The sequence below is a fragment of the Pelodiscus sinensis genome, chromosome 1 (genome assembly GCF_052426305.1).
Source record: "Pelodiscus sinensis isolate ZL-2025 chromosome 1, ASM5242630v1, whole genome shotgun sequence".
NCBI classification, from domain to species: domain Eukaryota; kingdom Metazoa; phylum Chordata; order Testudines; family Trionychidae; genus Pelodiscus; species Pelodiscus sinensis.
Genome location: NC_143052.1, coordinates 222,959,230 through 222,980,988, shown reverse-complemented (window position 1 = coordinate 222,980,988; position 21,759 = coordinate 222,959,230). Strand labels below are relative to the sequence as shown.

General features: G+C 41.1%; 1 protein-coding gene across 3 annotated transcripts in view; it reads right to left on the bottom strand.

Annotated features, from left to right (window-relative positions):
* Positions 1-498: 498 nt before the first annotated feature.
* The window catches only part of PNPLA4 (patatin like domain 4, phospholipase and triacylglycerol lipase), a 41,623-nt gene continuing 20,362 nt past the window's right edge, over positions 499-21,759 (bottom strand). For all 3 annotated transcript variants that reach the window (XM_075915329.2, XM_075915316.2, XM_006114120.5), the window contains exons 7-9: positions 13,727-13,792; positions 7,079-7,231; positions 499-1,341 (exon numbers count right to left, since the gene is read on the bottom strand). In XM_075915329.2, coding sequence (XP_075771444.1) covers positions 1,210-1,341; positions 7,079-7,231; positions 13,727-13,792 — 351 coding nt within the window. In that variant the 3' untranslated portion in view covers positions 499-1,209. The remainder of the gene's footprint in view (positions 1,342-7,078; positions 7,232-13,726; positions 13,793-21,759) is intronic.

The window sequence follows — 21,759 nt, the reverse complement described above, 5'->3', positions numbered from 1 at the left end:
AAATCAATAGAAAAGCCTTCAGAATCTGAAATGGTTAGTTATTGAGTTATCTGAATTTCCATTAACTCCAATGGAAAAACGTTCTTACAGAAAAAAAAAACCCCACTGTAAGAGCTTTTCAAAGATCTTTTACTGAAATCAGTTCAAAATTTCTTCAATTAACCTCATGTCAAATAGTATTTTTAAAATGTGGATATTTGAGATCTCAGCGGAACATGTCAGATTAGATCTCCAAAATGTTGTCTCTTAATTTCTATAAATTATTCACTGGAAAGTTATTAGAGACCCTTTTGTAACTTATGCCCTTGGGACTTCATCTTGCACCCAGTTAATTTAAGGGAAAAAACTTCTATTAGCTTTAATGGTGCAGGATCATGCCCTTAGTGAGGTGGAAACTAGGAATTTATGTAAACTTTTTTCAAAAATATTAATCATTTGTCCAAAATGGATCAATAAAACATTACACCACAGTATTGAGAAATTTACAAATAACTAAAGTTCCAAAAATAAATTAGTTTATTAAAATTTAGTAGACAAAGAACCAGTGCACAAATAAAATTAATTATATCTGTCTCAATCTTCTAACATATTTTACACATTTTGTAAAAGTTTTTAAATATTGAAAGAGATGGAGTATTTTCAGGATTTTAAAGTTCTGAAACCAATTTTAAGGACAAGAAGTTCTATAGTGAAAAAACTATATGTATTATAATTAAAGAAATATAGTCTCTTTGTAATCAAGAGTTCACGCTTCAAGAGTTACAATTGCTGTGCACAAAAATAGAATTAACAAGGAAGGTACACAAGTATTCAAAGCTTAAGAGAACTAAATACAGCACACATATCAGGACACAAAATGAATGAGTACCTCCTATATGATTAATATCAGCAATCTCATTTTCAGTATGTCACAAAGCAATACACTAGTCTGAACCATGCATCCTAAAATAAAACCTTTTAATTTTAATAGATTTTACTATTACACATATTTGAAAGAGCAGATCTTTTTACTATGTAAGTATAGTTATGCATTTTGACATGCTGACAAATTTCAGGCAAAGCACCTATATATTTTCTTGACAGATGCAATACCTAAGACATTTGTATTTTAATAAACAAAAATCATGGCAGCAATCTTTTGGATTCTGCATAACACGTATACTTAGTTTTGACAACCAAGAGACATTGGTAATTTTCCAAGCACATAATCTATTCAAACCAGTTTTCCTTTAATAGAAAATGTACTGCATCATCAAATCCATTTTGGTAAAGTGATTCCATCTTCTTCTGGCTTGGTGGGAATAAAGCTTGATTAAGTCTTACCAGGTTGGCCACCGACAACTGCAACAAAGAAGTATTTTAAGTCAAATAACTGTGAAGACAAACTATTATATTTGATTTCTTGTTTTCTCTGTCTTTTTCTATCCTCTAACACTCTTCAGGATAGATAAATGATGTTTCCTAAAATCTAAGACTATTCAAGACACCAGCTGATCATCCTAATAGTGTAAAGATGTGTTTATGTGTAGATAATTTAATTAATCCAGTAAGAAATAAAACTAGAAATAACATTAAATTCAATAGTGAATATTATTAGCTTAAATAATTAAATCATTGAATATATATTTTATTTCCTACACATTAAATAAATAGTGCAGTACAATTATAAAATAAAATTACCTTTCATTTCAAATAAATAATCAAATGTTTCAACTATGGAATAATCAAGTCTTTGTTGCCTTATCTAAGTTGAATAGGATAGTTCAAAACTTCCAGAACTATTGTTCCAGGCTGTCTGCAGATTCAGACACATATTCAGCCATATGGAGTGGAAATCCATCAACTACACAAAGAAACGTGCACAGATCCAAACAGACATCATCTTCCTATCCAAGTGCAAAACTATCCAATTTGCTATTTTTTTTTCTTTTCCTCCCTCCCCCACGCCTTCCCTTATTTATTCTTGGATCTGGACTTCTAATACTCCAGTCATCTGAGGAAGTGGGTTGTACCCACAAAAGGTCATGATATCATCTATATGTTTTGTTAGTCTTTAAGGTGCTGCTAGACTTTTCATTTTTTAAATGATCAGCATTGTCTCTGTATCAAGATAGAAACTGATTCAAGGGATACTTGAGATTCTGGAACACAACTGTGGAGCAGGAGGTGACGTCAGTGGGAAACTCCACAGATGCAGAATCACAGAAAAAAAGAGTCCTCCAAATAAGCTCTTTAGCATGTATGGAGGAAGCACCAAATTTTATTTATACCATCTCTGATAGATGACTCAGTTGATCAATATCATCTTATTTTCTAGATGGATTCTTGGTGAAATATTGCAGCTTATTCATTAGAAAGCATTTTTCACTTTTATTTGGTAGTAACCATTTCTAACAATGCCTTTTGCACCTGAACTCGCTTAAAATTCCGTATCCTTTTGTTAATAAACTTGTTTTACTTTCAATCTATACTAAACCACTACTGTGTTTGGATCAACATGATTTCTAGTATCTGTTAAAGAGATAAAGCCATGCATTTGTATCTTCAGAGGAACAAAATATACATTATTCCATTGAATGATCCGGGGAAGAACTGGACATTGCAGAGAACATGTTTTTGGGAAAAACAAATTGGGGAGGAGTGTTGGGGTCATTTTGCAATTTATAACTAAAGCTGGGGTTTAACTGCAGCAGGCTTCTGGAATCCGAGTTGCTGGTTCAGAGCTGCTTATTACAGGATCCTCGATGCATGGTTTGTCGGTATTCAGGCTTAGCCTCATCAGCAGAGCATTTAAGGGTTATGGGCAACTGACAACAAATCCCTCACTGGTCTGGCTTGCAGTATAATAGGAACAAAAGAAATCACTGAAATGTGTACTACCCCCTGCTGCCTTGTTCCTAGATGAATATGGTAAAATCATTAATAATGATGTAGAAAAGTTCCATAAATATTCTTGTTCTGTATTTTGAAAGAAAGGGGATGAAGTAATCATTTCACATGTTGATGGTGTACTTTCCAGCCCATTAGTAACAAAGGAAGTTAGTCAAATATAATCATCCAGGAATTTTTGAATTAGCAATCACAAATAACTTGACCCCATGTGTCCTGAAAAGTTGGCTAGGGAGATCTCTGGCCCACTGACATAAGTCTTGTTAGAGGGGGAAAATTCATATAATTGGAGGAGTGTTAATGTTGTGCCTATACTCAAAAAGGGCAAATGGACAGGTAACTATAGATAGTTAGCCTGATCCCAGTCAAAATAATAGAAAATTGAAAATGATATTCAAATGATAAAGCATTACAATATTGGAATATAAATATTGATAGTCCACATGGTTTTACAGAAAGTATGTCTTTTCAAACAAACCTGATTTCATTCCTAAAAGAGCTTATAAGTTTAGTTGATAAAATTAACTTTACAGGCAGTCCCCGACTTACGCGGATCCGACTTACGTCAGATGCGCAGTTACGAACGGGGCTTGCCCCGGAGGACACGGACTGCGGGACCTCGCGGTCCTGCCATCCGTGTACTCCGGGGCTTTCTCCGCGTCTCCCCGGTCTGCAGACCAGAGAGACGCGGAGCAAAGCCGCGGAGGGGCTCGGGCAGCGGGGCAGCCCAGGCGTGCCTGGGCTGCCCCGCTGCCCGAGCCCCTCCGCAGCTTTGCAACGCCTTGGGGAAGCCGGCAGCGGAGCAGCCCAGAAGCCCCGCGGCTGTCCCGCTGCTGGCATCCTCAGAGGCTTTGCTCCCGGTTTCCCTGGTCTGCTGGTTTCCAGCAGACCAGGGAGACTGGGAGCAAAGCAGCAGAGGACCCAGGCGGCGGGACCGCGGTGCGTCTCGGTGCGCCGCCTGCGTCTTCCTGGTCTGCTAGGGTGTGGGTGGGGGGGGCGCAGCTAGTATGCTCCCCCTCCCCCCCCCCCCCCAGCAGACTAGGCTTTTCTCCGGACGCCTGTGGCAGAGCAGCTGGGGCGCTGCCGGTTGGTCCCGCAGTGCCGCTCTGAGCGCTACTGGACCAACCAGGCAGCACCCCAGCTGCTCTGCCCCAGGCGTCCTGATTCAGCCGCTGCTGGTCAGTTTCAGCAGCGGCTGAATCAGGATGCCTGGGGCAGAGCAGATGGGGTGCTGCTGGGTTGCTCCAGTAGCGCCGAGGAGCCGCGCTACTGGAGCAACCCAGCAGCTCTGCCCCAGGCGTCCCCAAGTCAGCTGCTGCTGAAACTGACCAGCGGCTGACTACAGGAAGCCCGAGGCAGAGTTGCTCTGCCCCGGGCTTCCTGGAATCAGCTGCTGATCAGTTTCAGCAGCAGCTGACTTGGGGACGCTTGGGGTTCTTAAGTTGATTCTGTACGTAAGTCGGAACTGGCGGTCAGTTTCAGCAGCGGCTGAATCTGGACGCCAGTTCCAACTTACATACAGATTCAACTTAAGAACAAACCTACAGTCCCTATTTTGTACGTAACCCGGGGACTGCCTGTATAGACATAATATATTTTGACTTGTAACATTTGACTTAATACTGCTCCACATTCTGATGAAAAATTCACAGCACACATTATCAATAAAGTAGACATTAAGTGTATTAAGATTTGGCTAACTGGGGAATTCATGTTGAATGGGACATTTCTAGTAGATTTCTGCAGGGATAAGAACTAATCCAGACACTATTCAACATTTCATTGGTGATCTGGAGGTAAATAAAAAATCACTGCTGATAAAATTTGCATTTAATACTAAAACTTTCAGGGTAGTAAATAATGAGAAGATGGCAATTATATCGAATAATCTGGATCTCTTCATCAGTGGGCCTATTCAAACCAAAGGTGTTTTAGTACAGTCAAAAGGAAGGTAATACTTCTAGGGAAAAAAAAGAACTGGGAACATGGCTATACAACAGAGCTGGGTACTGTATCCTGGAAATTAGTGACTATGAAAATGATATAGAAACAATTCAGCATGAGTTTGCAGTACCATGCTTTGGCAAAGAGCTTGTGTGTTCCTTGAATGTATAAACAGGCAGTATTGAGTATCGAAGTGACTTTAGCTGTGTATACATGCAAGATATACTATAATACTGCATTTAATTTTGTGTCCACATTTTAAAAAAGATATTGAAATGCTGGAGAGCGTGCAGAAAAAAGCCACAACATTTATGAGGGCTAGAGAAAAAGTCTTACAGTGAGAGACTAAACCAACTTTACCTGGTTAATTCATCAAAAATAAGATTGAGGGGTGACATCATTATAGTACACATGCAGCCATGTAGCTAAAATGTAGCTTTATGCAATGTAATGTGTCTCAGTGTACCCTGCCAGCCACCCTTTCTGAAAGCAGAAAGGACTTTTATCTTACTATTGGTAAAGGTACACCAGCCAGAATTTTGTGTCTGAACCTGATTCTAAGGTAGGAATAGATTATTATGGCTTTTGTTTTACATTTTAAAATTAGTATTGTGAAATAAATAAAAGGGTATGATGATTGTTTTCTTTAAATTGTGATTTGATGTTCTTGTACATATTGTGTCTGTGTAACAAAGAAATCAATTCTGTTTTGTATGTGTGAATTAGAAGTGTGTTAGAAGTTAAGTGTTAAGGCCATCACCAGGCCAGATGTTTTAGGGAGAAACCAAGGACAGACGTAAAAGTGCCAGGTGATGGCTGCATATCCCTATCGAGATGTGGATGAAGGGCAGATTGATGAGGCTAAAAGATAAGGCAAGCATCTATCAATTGGGACAAAATAGCTGTGATATGAAAACAACTTAAGAAAACAAGCACTGGTCAAACTACAATTAATTAGAGCATGATGCTGTGAAACTTACTGATCCCAGTGAAGGAAAACTGCTATAAAAATGAGCTCCTTTGTCATAAATTTTGGATACATCCTGCCAAGACTGAAGCATCGGCCCAGAGCTATGGAGCCCTGCTCATATCCATGATCAATCTGGTTGGCCACCAGAGAGACATGGACCGTAGACAGGTAAATATAATATCAACTGGTGGGTCAGTGTGTGTGTTTGTCTAGAAGCAAATGCTAGCTGCTTTACTACTATATTCTTAATAAACATGGTACATTGATTTTCCTCCTCCTAAGCACAACACAAGTGCAGAGACATAAAATACTTGGTACTAAAAGCTCTGTAGTCTAATGGAGAAAGGAATAACAAGAACCAATGAATGGATGCTGAAGTCAGACAAATGCAAATCTTTCACAGTATTCAAAGTAAGGGTAATTAACCATTGAAAATAACTACCAAGGGGATGACAGATTTTCCACCTCTTTAGGTCTTCAAGTCAAACCTTGAAGCCTTTCTGGAAGACATATTTTAGCCAAACACAATTTATGCTTTAGCCAAATCAAATTACTGGGTTCTTTGCAAGTGTAACTTGGTGAAATTTAATGACCTGTAATACATAGGCCAGATCAAATGATCTAATGACCTTATTGATCTATGAAAAAGGACTTTAGGCTTCATACACCTGGTAATTAACCAAACATAAGGTTACCGCCTGTTCAGGTTTTCCCATGATCATCCTTTTTTGATGTAGCTGTCCTGGACAATCTGTGAGTGTGCTCAATACACACTGCCAGCTGTCCTTTTTTGACATCCTGGATGTCTTGGATTTTTATACCTCAGAGGTAGCATTCCTTCTGGCATAGCTACTGCAGAACAGGTCCTTGTGTGGGCAGTGTTCTGGAATAAGAATCACCTTATTCTGCTATAATTATTCCACTTTGAATGCTGTAGGACACGCTAATCTTTTCCCAGGCCTTTGCTGGAGAAACTGAACTGAGATAGGATAACTTCTATATCTTCTTCTACTTCTTTTTTAATATTGCTCTATAGTAAGGCATTTGTAGCCTATGCCCACCGAACACAAAATTTAATTTTTTATAAAGTAAAAATCCAAAACTTTGTTTTTTAAAATGCAACTAAAAATGTTAGGTACTCAACTCCATAAATGTCAATAGGTGTTGGGTACTAAACTCTCTAAACTGCTCTTGAAAAAAAATCACATAAAACTAAGTATAATCATTTTTATTTTTTATAGAGATCACAAAAAATAGCTAAAACAGGTCACTTACCATTAGGTCTTGCTTTGCAACTTTAATATAGAGATCAACATGTCCTATGTCTTGTGGACAGATATCTAATCGCCCACTAAAAGGAGACACAGTGAGTGTTCGTCCCACAGGTAGAATAGGCAGGCCATTGGTCAAGCCACCATCAATCCATTTCTATTGGGAAAAAAAAGCAAACTTTGTTACATGCTGACTAGAGCTGGGTGAAATTTTTCAGAGTAAATATTTTAGTAGTTGTAAATGCAATTTTGGTCGACCCAAAACAATTCATGGAATTTGCATGAGTTCAATGAATAGTTTTCTTCCTAAATATATTTTTCTGGATAGAGGAAGAAGCAGCCTTTCCCTTATAAGTGCTACCCAATACTTTGAGGGTTCACCTGGGATGTGGGAGACCCAGAGCTCATCTAAACTATGCTCGAGTGTCAAAAGAGGATACGCAAGTTCAGCAAGAATTCATTTTTTGAGGAAGAGCAGCTTTTCGACAAGGGGGGGGAGGTTCGCCGAAAAAGAGACGTCTAAACTACTCTCACTTTCGACAGTGAGACTGGAAGAAGATATGCAAATTCCTGCAGAGTTTGCATATCCTCTTTCGACACTTTACCGTAGTCTAGATGAGCCCGTAGGCTTAAATTTCCCATCAGCCTGGTACTGAGAGGGGATTTGAGCTTGTTCTCTCCCATTGCAGAGATGAACCTTATGCACTGGACCATGGGATATTCTGGGAGGAAATATGTGATAATCTCTCCGCTGTGTATAAACAATTAAGTAGTCACTGGAGCAGGTACTTGAATTTAGGAATCCCAGATCATAGATGAGTGTCCTAACTACCAAGCTACAGTAATATTTTCACAATGAACAGTAACTATGGCAGAAAGAGGATATCAGTTCTGTAGGATATTCATCTATGGGAGACTTGAAAAAGATTTAATTTGCCAATTATTTGGCAAGTTTTGAATTTAGTTCAACCCAAATCAAATATTTTTTCAAATTTTCAGACCTGCTAACAGACAGAAAAACCAAGTATTTGCCAGCTCTAGTGTTGAAAAGAGCTTAACCTTGATCACTGGTTCTTTGGATCACAATAAATAAATACGTAAATAAATAAAATAAAATAAAATTAAATTAAATTAAAAAAATAGTGTTGAATACATACTGTCTTTCTTAGCACATTATAAAAGCGTTATGTTTTTGTTAATATCCAATGAAACAAAATGCTAAAGTCTGAACAACACAAAGAATTCACTGTTCACTGGAGACACTGTAAACATGATTTACTTTATTAGTAAATGTTTGATATTCTGAACTTGTCTTGAAATCTTGACTCAGTGCTAATTTTGGTTTGTTTTTTAGTTAGCATATTAATATGAACACAGTAAAATCAGTAAAATAAAAACCTCAAAATGCCTCAGAGATTATACAAAATTTAGAATACTAATAATTATAATTTTGCATGCTTGTAGAGGTGTGCATGTACAATATATATAAACAAGAGAAATGTTTTCTGTATAAGTATGTGCAAGTATCAGTGAAACAACTCTAAGATATAGCAGGGCTTTATTCAGGTTAGACCTCGCTGGTCCAGCACCCTCAGGACCTGACTGGTCCTGAACGAGTAGATTTGCCAGACCAGAGGAAGTCCTTCCCCTCCTGGCCTGTGCTGCCACTAGGCTCCAGCCTGCCCCTGCTTCTACCCCAGCTCTCTAAATGCTGCCAGTCCCACTACTGCTAGGGAGAAGTATCATAGCTGGAGCTCCACAGCCAGGATAGAGCTTCACAGCCACCTGGTTCCGTGGCTTTCTTAGCCATGCTGCACAGCCAGGGCTGGGGTGGAGAGCCAGGGCCGGAGCTCCACGGTCACTGCTGGGGCCAGAACTCCCCGTTGTGCCACCTGTTTCATTCCCCCTCCCCTACACACACACACACTGGCAATGTAAAAGAACACGTCTACTTCACTCATGAGACTTCTCATCTCCAGAGAAGCAGCTCATTGGTACCTATCATAGAAAAAGTGTTTAGTGTCATAGTGCTCTAATACAACTCACCATCAAACTAGTATCAAGTGTGTATGTACCAATATACATTTGGAGGTAGATTCATGGTTCTCAAACAAATAATTGAACACTGACCAGAATGTATACATCAAAAGTCCAGTATTAACTATTAAAACAACAATTGAAATAATCAATTTAAAGGTAAACCACTAGATGTAAAAAAAAACCCACTGTTACATAAAGCACTCAGCAATCTTTAAAAAATATAATATAGTATGCCATTTATTCTTTGCCTGCCCAACACCAAGACAATTTGGATAACACCATTCAAAGGACAAAAGCACATACATTCTGCCTACAAAAATCAATGACAAAGAATGCTGATGAGGGATGAGTATCAGGTCTTCAAAAAATGGATCACCAAATTAGGTATGCATCTTTCTCTTAAGTTAAAGGAAGGTCTCAGTTTGGTTGTGCCAGGAAAATGGGGTGTGCCTATGTAACCCACACACCTAGTGTGGTTACTGAGCAATGCAAGCGGTACCACAGCAACAGTTAAGATCAAGAGACCTCTACAGCATGGGCTGGGAGCCAGCTAGCTTTTAGCTCAGAGGGTAGAGGCTCCTATACTCTACTTCAGAGGTCCCAGGTTCAAATCTGCCTGGTGGCTGTTACACCTAGAATTCGATTGTTTTCCATAAAATGGAAAAGGAGGGGTCTGATAGGAGGGACAGTTATGCTCCGAAATGACCACAGAGGACAGCAAGCATGGGAGACAGTTATACTGCAGAGTGACCACAGGGTGGCAGCTGCACCAAGAACAGAGTGGCCAGCTGGGGCTGGGGGCTCTCCATATTGCCAGTCATTGGCCCATGTAAGTGCCCCCTCTGTCCTCAGACTCCTCCTGAGCTGCCAATCAGCCCAGCCCCATTCTTTCCATTAGAAGTCACTCAGGCAGGCTTAGCAGCACTACTCTTGTAATCATGGGTGGCTACAGTAATCCCTCCCAACCTTCCATCCCCTTGCCCTGAGTCCTACACCCCATACAACCCAGCCCCCTGACTCCCACATCCCCAAGTCCCTGTCCTGACTCCCACACCTCCATACCTGAAACCTCTTGCTCTGAAAGACTCAAACAACACCAGGTAAATCTTCTAGTACTAATATATTAAGTTTCCCAATTTAATTACAGCAGTTTGTTTCATTATGTTAACAGTGTTCTGAGTACCATATTACTGCCATACTACTATAATATTTAAATATTAACCTGAGCTACACAATTATCTTCCTTAATTTGACAGCTAGAGTGTAAATCAATGTCAGAATTTATGGGCCTGCTAACCTAGACTAAATTTGTTATTCTGTGCTTAGAGGGAGATGTGAGTAAAGCTCTGCCCACCCCCCAACTCCCCAAAAAATAATTTTATTTGTCTGAAAGAATTTTCAGAACATTATAAATTTGTTATTTTTCTAATTGTAAATTATATTTCCACAAAAAACAAAGGTGTCAAGTCCTCACAGTAGGAATGAGCTGATGGCATGTTCGCAGTTGTAAGTGCCCATTATTCAAGTGCAAAACAACACAAATTTCTGTAAACTTAATGGCAGATGAAGACACCTCTATGGTTCCGTCACAGAAAAAGTGGTTGTGACAGATTTCAAAAGGAGCTTATTAGTTCTACTTTGTCAGGAAATAATTTATAGCCTTTGTCACATGAAGTGAAACCAGTCCTTACATTACAAGACCCTGGCAATCAATGAGATGATTAACAGCATTATCTCTGGCTATAACAACTGGGTTCAGCAGCTGTTCCATCTCTATGTTCCATCATTTGGCTGCACAGCTACTTCCGTCATGTATAAGTCTCTGCTATGTGCCAGCCTATTTTTCAACTCTAAAAGGGCAGTTGCCCTTGGTCCAACCCATCTGCCTTTCATCTGTAGCCACCTCTAAAACTGCCAATTCCAGAAGACTGCTACCATACTCACATGCCCACGTGTTGTGACAGTTGTCTTTTTGCTGGTTCACCAGAACTGGATTGTGTCCATAGCATATTAGTTACGTGACTGTACCTCTAATAACAATCTGATATTCCATTTTCTTTAAATTCCCATTTTTCTAATAGTTTAACATCTCTTGCATTTTCACGACTCAAACTTTCAACTTTTTTAAAAATTCTGTTTATATTGCAAAATACCCTTCCTTAAAACTGATTTCAACATCTGAGAGACCAGACACAACACTTTTACAAGAGGCTGAATTACAAATAATTTTATCCTACAGACATAAGCATCACAATCCCTATCCACAGTATCTTTGGAGCTAAGAATGCCGATTGAAAATACAAAAATTTCTGAATTATTGTAAGAGGCTCAATGTGCAAAGATAGGGGAAATTCTGAAATAGTGTGCAATGAAAACCAAACCAGAAACTCAAATTGAGGAAGTAAAGCATGAGGGCTGGGCTTAATGGAATCTATATATACTAGTAAATGCAATTCTCTAAATATATTGCCTCTGCAGAGCCATTCTTTAAGAGTTACACGCTTTGGTTCATGAGCCAAGAACTATCACCAAGTAGTAAAATTTTTGTACATCTCATCCACTCTTTAAATATCTTGGAGCACAGGGTGAAAGTCTCTACACTCTTTAATTGCCTGTAAATTCCCCTCAATATCAAATGCAATCATCTCTGAAGATGGGAGCGAGATTAGTGTGAATATGAAGACTCACTACATTTGGATGGCTACATTTAATGCTAAGTAGCCATTTCTCTCCTCCTCAAGAAATTGTCTCTGCAGCTCTCCACTTCAGATCAGTGACAAGTTTCAGGCGGAAGACTCAGTACTCCTAAACACCTGAAGTACACCACAGATTTAGCTTCTGAATTGAGAGAACAGAACTACATAAAAGTCTGAAATGATCACGAAGCAATGGAGGTGCACATTTCAAGATATAAGCAAACATCAGTGACTACCTTTTCTCTAGTGCAGCAGTTTTCAAATTGAAGTTCAGAACCCCAAAGTGGGTTGTGACATCATGTTAATGAAGTTGCCAAGGCTGCTGTTAGACGTCCTGGGGCCCAGGGCCAAAACCTGAGAATGACTTCAGCCCTCAGTGGGAGGTCTCAGGTTACAAGGCCCCAGCTTAGAACTGAAGTCTTCAGGCTTTGGCTTTTCCCCCCACACTCCACCCTTCGAGGGCAGAGAGGCTAAGGCAGGTTAAGGTTTCGGTTTCCCCTCCTGGGCTTTTCATGTCAGAAGGAGGTTGTGGTGCAATTAAGTCTGAGAACCCCTGCTATACAGGAATGGGATTTAAGTCTTCTGGGACAACACTACTGAGCAACATTAGGTTACTTCTGAACTGAAAAAAAACCTTAAGATACATCCACACTGCAAACTTCTTACTGGAGCATGTAGAGAATATACACACCTAGTCCCCTAGCAGTGCTCAAGAACAGGGCAGACATCGAGGGACTGATTAGGCAAGTAAAGATATAGCTGAAACCTGTGTGTGTATGTAACAGAAAATATAACCTACATGTTTTTTTAGTTTCTCAAGCAGTGGCTTCCATCTATACTGTTCTTTTTAGGAGTGTAGTAACCTGCTCTCTCACCACTGTTGGAGTCTTTCCGTGCTACAGAAAAAGACTCGGGCAACGGGGAAAGACTCCAGTAGCAGGGAAAGGCTTTGCCAGATCCCTACTGCTGGAGCTTTTCCCCTCTGCTCCCGCCAGAGCCTTTCATTGACAGTGTAGATGTAGCTCGTTTTCCACTGTGGCACATTGTTACACATATTCTACGTGCCAGCACAAGTGATGTACAGCATAGGTGAAGCCTTAGATTTACAAAGAGATTTCATTTCATTCAAGTGATGAAGTGGTGCATTCCACATCAACGTATGTATCCTGAACTGTACAAACAAGATCAACAACCAAATGACTCCATCTGGCAAAGAGTGAGGCTTCTATTGAATTTCAGTGGGACTTCTCATCATGATCTGATGCCTCTGACTTGGGTTATTGGCCAAGGTGGTATTCTTAAGTGTCAGATATAATGTCAGTGGAGTTGAATTTTACAAGGTACTACTACATCATTCCCACAACCAGCCAGATTTTTGGCACAAGAAATGAACTGAAACTCTCTTTTAGCATTCAGATACTAACCTATCAAATATGAATGTATTTCAGCGACAGGCAAAATGATTTATCTGAAAATATTCTGGAAAAGATACAATGAGAAAAAAACACTAAACATAACACCTATAATAGAGGTTTAAACAAAGACCTTAACTGGATGGCCCACTACATTCCACACTCCGACGACATAAAAAGTCAAGCACCAGTACTTAGTTCATCAGACTAGATAAGCAATTATATATTGTATTAACATTTTAAGAATGCTGCTTGCAGGTCACTATCACTATGCATTTGGAAGTGTCTCTGGTGTTCACTGTTTGTATAAGAATGAATTGCAATGACTTCCTCTAGTGATCTTTTATCTATAGAATAAAATAAACAACAAATATAAAACAAAACAATGGACATGTGATTCTCCCTTTCCTTCCATGCCCTAAAATCCATTTTGAGATTTTGATGTCACAAATGAAGAGTGTTTTTATAATTAAATACCCAAGTCCTCAAACATCACAGTATTACCTCTCCTTTATATTCCACTGGTTTAATTCCTGCATACACTGGCACAAAACTGCTGGCTAGAAGAACCTAAAGAGGAGTGAAAAAAAAGGTGAACATAAAATTAGTCTGAAAATATTAATATTTCCTTTTCTGTGTCATTTAATCTTTACTGGTGAATGCAGTAATAATTATTCAATATGTTAGTCCCATCTACTTCAAAATATCTGTTAAAAGCATACAATACATAGCAAATACTGGGATGAGTATGTCAAATGTGATTAAGAGTTCACAATTTTTTTTAGTTAAGTTACAAATGGCAATCTTAGATAGCAAACAGTACACATCGATTATGTTTGCTTTAGAAGAATCAAAATTAATTTTAGATTTATTTTATTCTTTTACGTGCTGCAAAATCACAATTTAATATCCATTTAAATCTATGTTGATTGTACGTAGCACGTGGTGCAGCTGGCTCCAAGTAAGTACCAGCTCCCGCCTGCTGCCTCTAGTTCAGAGACAGCAATGTACTGCGGCAGCCAGCTCCCCCGGATCGAGTCTAGTAACAGCGTGTAATCATTTGGATAACTGATAAGCTCATGCTTATTGGTTACCCCTTTAAACAGCTAACCTCTTTCATCCCTAATATATAACTCAATATGTGATGAGATATTCGTGGGAAAAAACAGTCAAAAATAATACCTTTGCATTCTACTAAGCAATTTTTGTAACTATTATGATCTATCATTACAATCCTTTTCACTGATAACAGTAGTTACAATAATCAGGGTCGTTATGTTCACATCAAGCATATAACTAGTCAACAATGACAAGAGCAGTGCAGTTCCCAAGGCAACAGTTTGTAGTTTTCCAGCTTAGAGCAATACACTGCAATGCAGCACATGCCTAGAGAACTGACTACACTTTTCAGCACTGGCTACTGCAAGGATATGTCTACACAGAAGTGTTACTTCAGAATAACTAACGTTATTCTGAAATAACACAGTCCGGCTACGTCTAGATTGCATCCCTTTTTCGTAAAAGGGATGCAAATTAGACGTATTGCAATTGCTAATGAAGCGGGGATTTAAATCTCCCCCGCTTCAGAAGCATAAAAATGGCTGCCGCTTTTTTTCGGCATGAAGCTTTGCCGGAAAAAAGTGCCAGTCTAGATGCGGATCTTTCGGAAAATAAAGCCTTTTCTGAAAGATCTCTTATCCCTCTTAAAATAAGGGATAAGGGATCTTTTGGAAAAGGCTTTATTTTCTGAAAGATCCGCGTCTAGACTGGCGCTTTTTTCCGGCAAAGCTCGGTGCCGAAATCTCGGTTGGTCGGTCATCGGGAGGCGTGTGAGAGACCTGTGAAGTCATGCAAAGAGGCGGTGTGCTCCGATGTGGTGGAGTAAACGGAGCAGAGAGAGGTGAATGTCTAGCCGAGTCGTAGCCATATCAAGAATGGGAATGTGATCGACAACGGTAGTAGTAGGAATATCTATTTTGGGGGTCACAGAGATAGCAGTTGTCCGAGTGACGAGTCTATCTATCCAAGGGCGATCGTCTCTCAGGGTAGTAAGATGGGTGACGCTGCCAGTGATGTAAGCGTGGGGAACCAGGGGATCTTGATCGATGATATGAACTTGCTGAAGGCACAGGAGAGAAGGAGCTTTGTCTATAAAGTCTAGTATCTCGCGCGGGGAAATGCCGCAAGAAAGGGAGATAGAATATCCCTTGGTGGATCAGGAGATTTATGAGGGCTTCGGAGATAGCTCAGGGAGCACGGTGCCGGAGGGGATGGCGATGGTGCCGGTGAGAAAATGGGCAAGCGAGACGCGCTTTGGTGCACAGGTATAGACGGTGCCCGAACATCAGTGTCGCTGACAATGGAGCGGTGGGAGACGTTCGACAGTGCCGGTACGCCCAGTGCTGCTTCCTCCGCGCAGTGTCTGCCCCCACACCACTTCCCGGGTTGGTGTCGAAATGGTGCTCGGTGCCGACACTATTGGTGCCAAAGATGCCCTGGGTACCGCATCCCTTGGTGCTGAGGGTTTAGTTGCTGGCAGTACCGAAGTTACTCGGGGTGCCGGAGGCGGCGGTTTCGTGGAGGATATAGAGTGCGATGCCGCCGTGCCCGATGTGCCAGGCTTATCACCATGGCTGACTCGGCTATGGGTAGAAATCGGGAGAGATCCTGTTGGAGATGGTCTGGGTCTCTTCTTAGATGACAGATCAGGTGATGGACACCCTCCATTTTGAATGCTGCTCAGATAATATCCATTCCTAAGCCCATATCTGCCACTGTGTTTCAAAAATGGATGCCAAGAGGATAATTTTTTTCAAACTTGGCTTTCAGTTAAACCTTCCATAACTGTTAAAAGCTAACAGGCAGAGTGCTGCATATTTTTGCAGTTACAGTTTTTTGTTGTATTGGCAATGTCTATGTAACGCTACAGATACATGCTTTGAGTAGCAATTATCCCATAGAGCAATAATAATGTCTATTTTAAGTATTTTTTCATTGTGTTTTCTCCTCGATTCTTCATTTAGCAGGCATTCTTTTACCAAGCCTCACCTTAGATTTTCTCTTTCCATGCTGAGGAAGAGTTTGAAGAAATTGACTCTGCCATATACACTAGTCTGCATTCTAATCCAAAAATGTGTTAATTTTGCCCTGTTTTTTTTCCCCGTGCTTGAAAGGTGATATATGACAATATTTTATAAAGCAGGAATTTAATACAATTTTTAGATTTCTTTGTAGAGACTTTCTGAGACCCTCTGGTAGGTTACTAAACTACTACCTCAGGGATCATCATCTTTTCTGAAGTGGCATGCAAAGATTTAACCATCCTGCCCTGGGCTATGCTGTTCTCCCAGGAGGGAAGGAGAAGCTCTTTCCATCATGCAGCCTGTGGACCACCTGTCTCAATCCTAAACTTTCCACGGACTACCAGCTGCTAATAGAAACTCGCCGTTAATTACATAATTATGCCTGAGCCATTTTGCTAGTGCTGAAGCTAGGGAGAATGGTTTAATTTAAATTATTAAACAGACTAGGTGTTTTAACTTTCTCATGTAAGTTTATCAAACTTAATTTAAAAAATAAAATATTAAATTATGTCCCATCCAAAAGGTTGTAATGTTTTCTTTATTTAAGAAAGGCAGGGGTGTGGAACTTATTTTGGGTCAGTGGCCACTGACCCACATTAAAAATCAGCTGGGGACCACATAAATGAGAAGCAAAAAAACTCCCCCCAAAACCCGCAATCCTCACGGATATGGCCCCCGACTGACACACCTCACTCTTCTGGCACTCCAGCCATATGAGGCAAGGGGAAGGGACAGGGAGGATTGAGGTACTTGGCTTCCCATAGGCCAGATTTACTTTTCTGGGGTGCCAGGGTTAGTGGATTTTAGGGACCCCTTAGGCTCTGGGGTGGGGACAAAAATTAGAGGTTCAGCGTGAGATGTGGTGCAGGAAGGCAGGGTCTGGAAGGGAGTTTGGCAGCAGGAGAGGGTGTGGGTGGGGGTACAAGAGAGAGTTTGGGGGCAGGAGGGGCTTGGGAAAGTAAAGCAGAAAAGGTGAGAGGGTGGAGAATGTAGCCAAATACAGTAGAGTCTCGATTTTCTGACCTTCGGTTATCCGACATTGTCTTATCCGATGCACCGCCCACCATCGTGTGCTGCCTGCCAATGTGACGAATTGACGAATAAGAATGCAGCGTGTACAACTATCAGCGCTACACACCCACACCATGCACATGAATGCTTTTGTTTGATGATACCAGTACTGTAGATTGAAATTTCTTTATCAGCATGGCAAATGAAGAGAAAGAAAGTAGTTGTTTCAATGGAACAAAAACGTGAAGCCTTACAAAGACTAGATAAAGGTGAAACTATGCAAAAAGGGACGACAGAATATGGTGTGGTGCGTGTTACCATTGGCGATTGGAAGAGAAAAAAAATGACATCGAAAAAATGGTGCTCTGATAGGGCTTCAAATTAAGGTCTGAAAAAAAAGAAAGATGATGAAAAAATGTGAGTATGAAAAGGTGAGTGAAGCTTTATTTTTGTGGTTCACTCAGTAAAGACAAAACATCATGCCAATAATTGGACCTATTCTACAAGAAAAAGCACTGGCATTTCATAATGCATTTAATAAGGAAAAGCCATCTTTACAGATAGTACAGGCTGGCTAGATCATTGGAAAAAATGTTATGGAGTGAGGCAGCTCAACATCTGCAGAGGAAAGTTATCAGCAGTTTCAGAATCAGTTATTAAATTTAGAGAACACTTTCTGTCTCTTGTAAATAACAAAGGGTTATTGCATGAACAGATATACAATTGTGATGAAACGGGCCTAAATTTTAAAATGCTTCTATCAAAAACTCTGTCTTCCTGGCAAGAAAATTCAGCTCCTGGCTTTAAAAGAAGCAAAGAAAGAGTGACCATTCTTGCCTGCAGTAACGCCTCAGGTAACCATAAACTCAAACTTGCCTTAATAGGAAAATCTAAAAATCCACATGCTTTCAAAAACATAGCTCCTACAGCACTGCCAGTTTGGTATAAAAACCAAAAGAATGCATGGGTATGCTCTGAAATTTTTCGAAGCTCGTTTTATAATGAATTCATTCCTTCGGTAGAAAGATTCTTGAATTCAAAAAATCTAGAAATGAAAGCTATTTTGGTTATTGATAATGCGCCATCTCATCTTAATGCAGATGAACTGAAGGATGGAGACATGAGTGATTTTTTTACCACCAAATGTCACCTCATTGTGTCAACCTATGTTCTTGAAGCTTTAAATATATATCGACGGCAGCTTCTTAAATCACTTACAGATGTTACTGACGATAGAAATAACATGCTAGATAAATTGAAAAAAATAAACCTGAAAGATGTTGTTTATGGGGTTGCACAAGCTTGGAAAGAAATGAAAAAAAAAACCCACTGGCAAGATCATGGGAAAAGTTTCTCACGGATGCTAAAAAAAGAATGAATGAAGATGAATGTAATGAAGAAACAAGTCAAGAAAATTGTGAAAATCTTTTAATCTTATTGAAACAGATTCCTGGCTGTAAAGATTGTAAGCAATGATGCCGTACAAGAATGGATGGAAAAAGATGAGCAACAAGAGTTGACTGATAAAGATTTAATTGACTTTGTGAATCGTGGTGATGATGACGACATGGAAGATGAACTAGAGAAAGTGGATAGATTGAGACACAGTGAGGGAGTGAAGGCTCTCGACGCAGCACTAATTTACACTGAGCAACAGAAGAAGCGACTGCTACAGACTTACTGCTGTTCAGATGCTGGCGTGATCTTGCCAGGAAGAAAAGAAAGGACGCCCCAAAACAACCCCTGATCACTCATTTCTTTAAAAACATTTCTTTAAATGTTTTTATATTCAGAAAATTGTTGTAAATTCTATTTTTGTTTGTTGAAATATTTTTTATTTTTTCATTAGAATTAGTAATAAATTGAGTTTATACATATTTGTACTAATGTTTTTGGTTAGTATTCCATATTGTCCGACATTTCTGCTATCCGACCATCCTCTGGTCTCATTTAGGTCGGATAATTGAGACTCTACTGTAGCTACACATCAATACCCTTGTGACTGATTGATTATTATGCAAACTGGTTGAAATTCTCATTCACACAGAATGATAAGGTGCAAAGAGGATTGTGCTGTGATGGGGGGGGAGGGGGAGGAAAGGGAGGCAAAAGAGTGGGGAGTAAAGGAAAGTACAGCTTCAGCAAAAGAAACTTTTACCCCTCTCACATCTTCTCTCTGTTCCAGCCTTGTTCCCCTCAGCCCCATGATCCTGCAGCCTGATCCCCTTGCATTGCCCCATCCTATCCTCCTCCTGCATCCTCCTTCCTCCCCCGCTCCACATCCCTGTTCTCTTCAGTGCACTCACTGGAAGGAAAGCAGCACTGTGACTCTCAGCCTCCTGGGAGCAGCGCTAGAGCAAGGAGGAGCTGGGGGGAGGGGAGGGCAGAGTCACTTCCCTGCCTGATCCAGTCCTTTGCCCAGGGCTCGCCCCTCACCTGCAGCCCACAGCTCCAGGTACTCTGGGGAAGGGACTCCTCCTCCCCCCCCCCCGCACCTCATGGGTAGCAGCATGGCGCAGCCTGGGCCCGGCACCCCACATGTAACTGTTTGCTTAACCCCAATCTGCCTAGCAGCCCCATCCCTGCCTCACTCTCAGAGCAGGAAGCACAGGCAGTAGCACAAGAGGGGGTGTTAACCCCTTAGCTTCCAAGAGCTGCACGCCCAGGCTGTGCGCACACCTCTACTGCCTCCCTTCCCCCAGCAGGAAGCTGGAGCTGGAGCTCCAGCCTGAAGCTGCATGGCTGAAGCTCAAGACACAGCACAGGCTCCCCACTGTGCAGGGGGTGGGACAGGGCTGAGCTACTGCCCGCATGCCACAGAAAACTGGCTCACATGCTGCTTTTGGCATGTGTGCTGTAGGTTGCCAACCCCTATACTACATTCACTGATGAGCTACTAAGTCATTGGGATGAGGGTTACCTCTCACAGGCCCTGAAGGGAGACTGTTGGCATACAGTCCTGGCAACACCTTCTGAGAGAGACAGCCAAGCTTAATTGATGATGGAGCTGAGCTGGGGAGGGGCTGGGTGGTGATTATAAAGCCAAGAAATGGGTAGCAGAAGAGGCCTGCAGGAAGAGAATCACTGTTTGGAGGATAGAAAAGTGCAGGGAAACATCAAGGGGTGTGAGGAGCAGATCTTGGCTATTAGCTACAGCAGGGGTGGGTAAGAGAGCGTCCATGGGCTGAATCCGGCCTGCGGCTGCCCTGCAGCTCCCTCACCCTGAGAGCAATTGAGACCGGGGACAGGGAGCATGTGAAGTCTTCTCCCCACCCACCAGAGGTGCATGGCACCAGAGGGAATCGTCAGCTGCTCAAAACAGGGGCCCGTGGGCAGGGGAGCATGGTCTCCTGACTCCACCTCTTCAAGCTGAGATCCCGCCCCTTCCAGGGCAGCCCGAGACCACTTTAGAGATTTGTGAAATGACTCCCCACTTCAAAAATTGTTGCCCGCCCCTGGATTCCAGCTCTGGGACCAGGGAGGGTCTGGGCTCCCCAACAGTCACTGAGGAAGTTGGGGTGAAACCCCTTGAGCTAAATGATATAAGGAACACACAGCTCACAGACAGAAAACTGTCTGTAAATCCAACCTAACTTCAGTCTAGTGGCATCTCTGTTAACTCAGATGGGGTGGAGGAAAGCTTGAGCTGGATGGAGGGCCAAGCTGTGGGAACTGAGACTTCTACACTGACAGAGTAACTGTTAGCAAGGAATGCTATATGGGGAACCAGCTACTATACCTAGCCCCAAGGAAACACACCTGTAGCAAGTTAATCCCTTCACAATCAGTATGTTCTTTGCACACACTGATGGGATCCTGTCACTTGCCAAGAAAATTACATTTTTTTCCCATTCTCATATTTCTGAAATACGAGAAAGCTTCCCTTGCATGAAACACAGTCTAAGCCCACACTGGTAAATATTCCTCAGACATGACTTTTTTTTCTTTTATTACAGTAAAATTGATTTTACTTTCCCCAGCATGCATGCATGGGTTTCCCAATGGTATATAAGAGAGTGATTATACATGAGAATTCATGAAGGAATGCTATATAAGCATTCCAAAATGTTGTAGCTTGAATACAGAAAAAAAAAAGCAAAATAAAGATTCTCTCCTCCCCTGTCCCAAAGCAATATAAATAATTTACTGTTTCATTCCATCAGCAGGCACTTCTACACCTGCTGGGCCAACCCTCTCACCTAGGGGCCTGAATGCCACAATTAGCTAATAATGGAATCAGAAAGAGGACCACTAAGGAGGCACAAACAGCACTTTGTTATTAAGAGAGCCAAGAAAGACAGGGACACATTCTATGGGGAGAGATTGCTCCAGAAGTTCCTGGAGAAAGAGGACACACAGGAAGCAGGACCAACTACTCATTGCGAGAATGATGAATATGTGGATCAGCAGCTAGCTCTTGGCTGTGCCACGGCCACTTTATGG